The 4,710-nt window shown below is 53.6% G+C and overlaps 1 protein-coding gene across 1 annotated transcript in view; it reads right to left on the bottom strand.

Moving 5' to 3' along the window:
• Window positions 1-4,440, bottom strand: part of CALR3 (calreticulin 3) — an 18,448-nt gene extending 14,008 nt beyond the window's left edge. Inside the window, exons 1-3 of the mRNA XM_004715455.2 lie at window positions 4,350-4,440; window positions 4,058-4,159; window positions 1,764-1,967 (exon numbers count right to left, since the gene is read on the bottom strand). Coding sequence (XP_004715512.1) covers window positions 1,764-1,967; window positions 4,058-4,159; window positions 4,350-4,440 — 397 coding nt within the window. The remainder of the gene's footprint in view (window positions 1-1,763; window positions 1,968-4,057; window positions 4,160-4,349) is intronic.
• Window positions 4,441-4,710: the final 270 nt, after the last annotated feature.

Here is a 4,710-nt window from a genome sequence, read left to right as displayed (position 1 = left end):
ACCAGACTCCCACAAGGGAGTCCTCCTCCTCCGGGTCTCCCATTGGAGGCCTTCGAGCCCCTCACCGTTCCCTTTCCGGTTACCCCTCTACCACAGCCCCGTTTCACAGTCAGTCTGTTCTGATCTGGCTGCAACGGTCATGACTGAACTAATTCCGAACAGTTCGATGCCTGACTTTCACAGTGACAGAATAGGTTAGAGTGAACATTTCTGGTGCCGAGTTAGAAAAACAAAAATAACAACATACTAGTAGGGAATGTTTAGTCCTTGTTTTCACGCCCAAACCTGCTGCTTCCCCATCAGATACAGCGAAGGTGCACTCTAACTGCTTTGGTGGGTTTCCTTGGTTGTAATCTTTGCAGAAGTCGATCACCAGCCCTTTCCTCTCTGGTGCCACGCGGTGGGTTCAAACCCCAGCCTTTAGGTTGGTAGTGGGGTACTGTTTGTGCCTCCCGGGGACACTTCAATCCTTGCAACATCAACTCTAATCCAACATGCCTTTTTTCTTTGCTAGCTCGCCTTACCATCGTATTTAGAGAGAATGTTATTGTTGTCAGCTCTGACCTATAGCGACCCCTATGCACAACTGCCCTGCCCTGCGCCGTTCCCATGCCTGAGCTCATGGGTGCAGCCACTGTGTTAACGACTCCTGTGCTGCCACCATCAGTTTCAAAACGTTTTCATTCTTCTTGAACTCTTTGCTATCAGCTCCCCTTGATCCCCCCTCCCCTCCCCCCAGTCCCCAGCCCTTTCAACATTCCTCTGCAGCACCACAGTTCAGAGCACCCATGATTCTTCAGTCTTCCTTATTCAACGTCCAACTTTCACATGTGGCCCAAAAACCAAATGAACCAAAAAGCAACAGGCCGCCACGGTGCTCTGACCCCGATCCATGCAGTATTCTTGGATTCCATGAAATGGCAGATCAGTATGTTCCTCAAAAGCATGGAAGAACAATGTGGTTTTGTTTTTTAAACACGTTATTGTATTTTGGGATAGATATATATATCTCACAACATGCTCCCATTCAACACTTCCTCCATAGACCTGCAGGGTTTTGGACGTTGGCTTCCTCCTTCCCATGATGCCAACACTCGCGTTATCTTGGTTCTAGTTGTTTGGGTCTCATTCGCTTACTCTCCTGGGCCCCTGCCCCCACTCTTCTCCTGGATGCCTTGGAGCAGGACTGGGGCACGTCTGGCTGGCCCTGGAACCGTAGGCGGCCCTCAAGACCATCCCTACCAGCTAACATCACACGCCTCACTAAAGAGAAGCCGGGCCAGCCTCCGCATGAGGGATGGGTTGATGAAATGTTTAGACCAGGATGACCCACGGATGCTGGTAGACATATCCCGATGGCCCTTGGTGGAGAAAAAGGGGCCCCCATCCCCAAGAGTGTAATGGCTGTCCATTTGGTCTCGTCTCATTTTTTCTTGAAGGTAGAGTACCCCGGGGGTGACTTTCTTTCTGTTCTCAGCTCGACCCCCTTAGTTAGAAGCTGACTTTGGGGGAGAGTTTCCGGTCACCTTTGAAAGAGAACCTCAGGGCCAGCGCCTTGGGGAGTCCTGGCTGAGGAGCTTTTGTATCCTATTAAGGAGCTCGACAGGGCTGAGAAACCTTCTGTCAGTTACACGCCTCGACTGCCCTTCCGTGGACCTCACCCTATCAGGCAGCTTAGCAAAGCCTTGGTCTCGCGCTTACCCCGGATGGAAGGGTTTTCAAGCTCCCGAGAAATGGCTGTGCCCAGCACCCGGGGAACTCACCAAACATTACATAGTACTGGGATTGCCCGTTCAGGTTCTTCTGGTCCAGATCGGCAGGAAACAGCTTGAGGTAGCCGCCCCCGCAGTCCATCTTCTGCTCATGCTTCACTGTGTACTGGATGACCAGGGTCTTCCCTCGGTTGCTGAACGGTTTGAACCGGGCAGAGATGGCATAGAACCGGCCGTTCTGGGTGGTCTGCAGACCTTGCAAGGAAAAGGACTAATGAGGGCTTACAGTGACGCTGGGCTTCGTGACTCTGCTAAGTTCCAACATCGTCGCTCCCCTCCACCCCCCCTCATCGCTGACCAATGGATCCCAATTAGTGACAACCCCCCAGGTGTGACAGAGTAGAACTCCTCCGTAGGGTTTCCTGGGTTGTATTCTCCACAGAAGCAGATCGCCAGGCCTTTCTTCCACAGCACCATACCTGTTCCCGCACAGTGTGACAAGATAACACGCAGCCAGCAGATCGTGTGTGTCATACAGCACCGTGGCGGGTTTGTGGGGGAGGGGGCTCAGCGGTACAACTCATGCCTTACACACAGGAGACCTGGGTTCCATTCCCAGCCAATCTACCGCAGAAGCACCCACCACCCAACTGCCCGTGGAGGCTGGCAGGGTGCTAGGACGCTGGCCAGGTTTCAGCCGGGCTTCCAACTAAGGCAGACTAGGAAGAAAGGCCTGGAGACTGACTTGCGAAAATGAGCTCATGGAAATGCTATGGATCCTAACAGTTCAATCTACAGCTACCTTGGGGTTGGCTCAGGTCCCGGAAACATTTTTGTGCTGTTGCGCAGGGGGGTCCCTGAGAGTTGGGGGTGGGGGTGACTTGAAAGTTGCTGGGTAGGTGTGCCAGCCAGGGATCAGTCTGCCCAAGCCTGCACTGATAACTGCCCCATTTGACCACACCCTTCTTCCCCTCTGCCCCTTTCTCTTCCCATCCTCCCTCTCCCTTAGCTCCCACATCCAGCCAATCCCCAAGGCTTTCCCTCCCTTGGTGTCTGCCCCACTCTGCTGACACCTTTTCTCAACACCCTCTGCAAGGTCAGCAGTCCCAAACCACCAGCCTCTCCGTAGGAGAAAGACGGGCTTTCTACCCCCACGAAGACTCAGGCTCAGAAGCCCACAGGGCAGTGCTACCCCGTCCTGTAGGGCTGCTACCCGTCAGAATCGACTTGGGCGGCAGAGGGATCATCTCGTGGTGGTTACATTCTAATTCTGCTTTGATCCCGGGGCTTCCCTGCTATGGTATTGGGAGACCAGGAAAAGCAAAAAAAACAACCCTCGATTGAATGGTGTGATATGGGAATTAAATGCCAACACAACTGTTAAAACAAAACAAAACATACGCCCTGCCATTGAGTAGATGAGTGAAATGCACAGACTGGGGATTCCAAATGAGAGGAAGAAAAATGATTGTGTGTTGGGTGGGGGTGAGGGTGGGAGAAGGCAAATAACTCAGGGGAATTAACCAAATGGAATGAAAATCCCCAGAGCTCAGTTGCTGTTGACTCCATGGCTGGTGATGACCTCCTGTGTGCCCGCATGGATCTGGGGCTCACAGGGTTCTCACCAGTTATTTTGAGGGCAGTCGACTGCCAGGCCTTTCTTCAGAGGCACCTCAGAGTGGCTTCAAAGGGCCGAGGCTGCAGTTAGCAGTCTAGACCTTAACCACTTGCATCGTTCCAGCAACACAATCCTAACTGATAGCTGAAGGTGGTCCTGACTCCTGTTGATTCCATGTGTTGAAGCAAGGTTTTCAGTGACTGTGACCTTTGGAAGACCTCCAGGCCTTTCTTCTTGGGCAACTCTAGGTAGCTTTGAACCATCAACCCTTTGGTTAGTAGTCAACACTTAACCATCTGGACCACCCAAGCAGTCAAGCTGACTGCTCTTGCTAGATGCTGGTTGATTCTGCCTCCTGGCGCTCCTGAAAATGGCTGAACCGTCAAGCACCTCGTGGCCAACAGCAAGGTTGCCAGTTTGACACCTCACAGACCTCTGTGGGCAGCAGACCCGGCCATCAGCTTCTACACAGACTCCTTGCCCTGAAAGCCTGTGAGACAGCTCTGCTTTGTCACATAGGGTTGCTGTCAGTCGTAATCGACAGGATAGCAACTATCAAGTGCTCAGAAAAGGGGGGGGGGGGCACGTTTTAGAGACCCTCTACCTGTTTTCCTTTTCTCACTTGTAAAATGGGTGCGGCAGGTGTTGGGTTGTCCCCACACCTACCTGGCCAGGTGGCTAGGAGCCTTAGCATTGAGCTCTACTTCCTCCTGATTCCTACACTAACCTTTGTCCTTCTCCTTGTGACCATAAAACTTCCCCGACGAGAGTCGAAAATGCCCGAAGTGGGTGTCATTAGTGGAATGCACCCATCGATTCCGCCAACGCTCTGTGGGGGTAAACGACACCGGTCAGGGTTAAACTGTTAGGCTGGGTCACGGGGAGGATGTGGATGGCCTTCAAGTTCCGAAGCTTCCAGCCTTCACCGCCCTCAAGCCCACAGCAAGGGGTGTGTGTAGTCAAAGGTTGCTCCGTGGCCCGTAGGACAGAGAGGTGGGAGTCCTCGTGGCCCCTTTCACCTCCGTCTAAAAACTCCTCCTGGAAGTAGACCGTGGCCAGCACCACCCGCAGCAAGCAGATCGCCCACAGCGGGACTTTAGTCGCCGCCATGGAAGATGCGCTGCTCCACTTCAACCGCTTCCCCTCGCTCCCCTCTGTCTTCGCGTAGCGCGCCGCCTCGCCTAAAAACTACAACTCCCGGCAGGCCCTGCGATTGTGACCTGAAGCACCATTGCGTGCTTGCGTGAGATGCACGCCGGACCCACCTCAGAACTACCGCTCCCGTGATGCTTCGCGATTGTGACCTGCCGCGGCTTTGGTCTTCGGAGCGCAGTGCGAGCTGGGAGATGTAGTCTTTCCGCCCCTGCGCGGTTGCCTGGG

The sequence above is a fragment of the Echinops telfairi genome, unplaced genomic scaffold (assembly GCF_000313985.2).
Source record: "Echinops telfairi isolate 266 unplaced genomic scaffold, ASM31398v2 ScPeMD7_30;HRSCAF=105, whole genome shotgun sequence".
In the NCBI taxonomy this organism is placed as follows: domain Eukaryota; kingdom Metazoa; phylum Chordata; class Mammalia; order Afrosoricida; family Tenrecidae; genus Echinops; species Echinops telfairi.
This window is presented reverse-complemented; position numbering and strand designations above follow the sequence as displayed.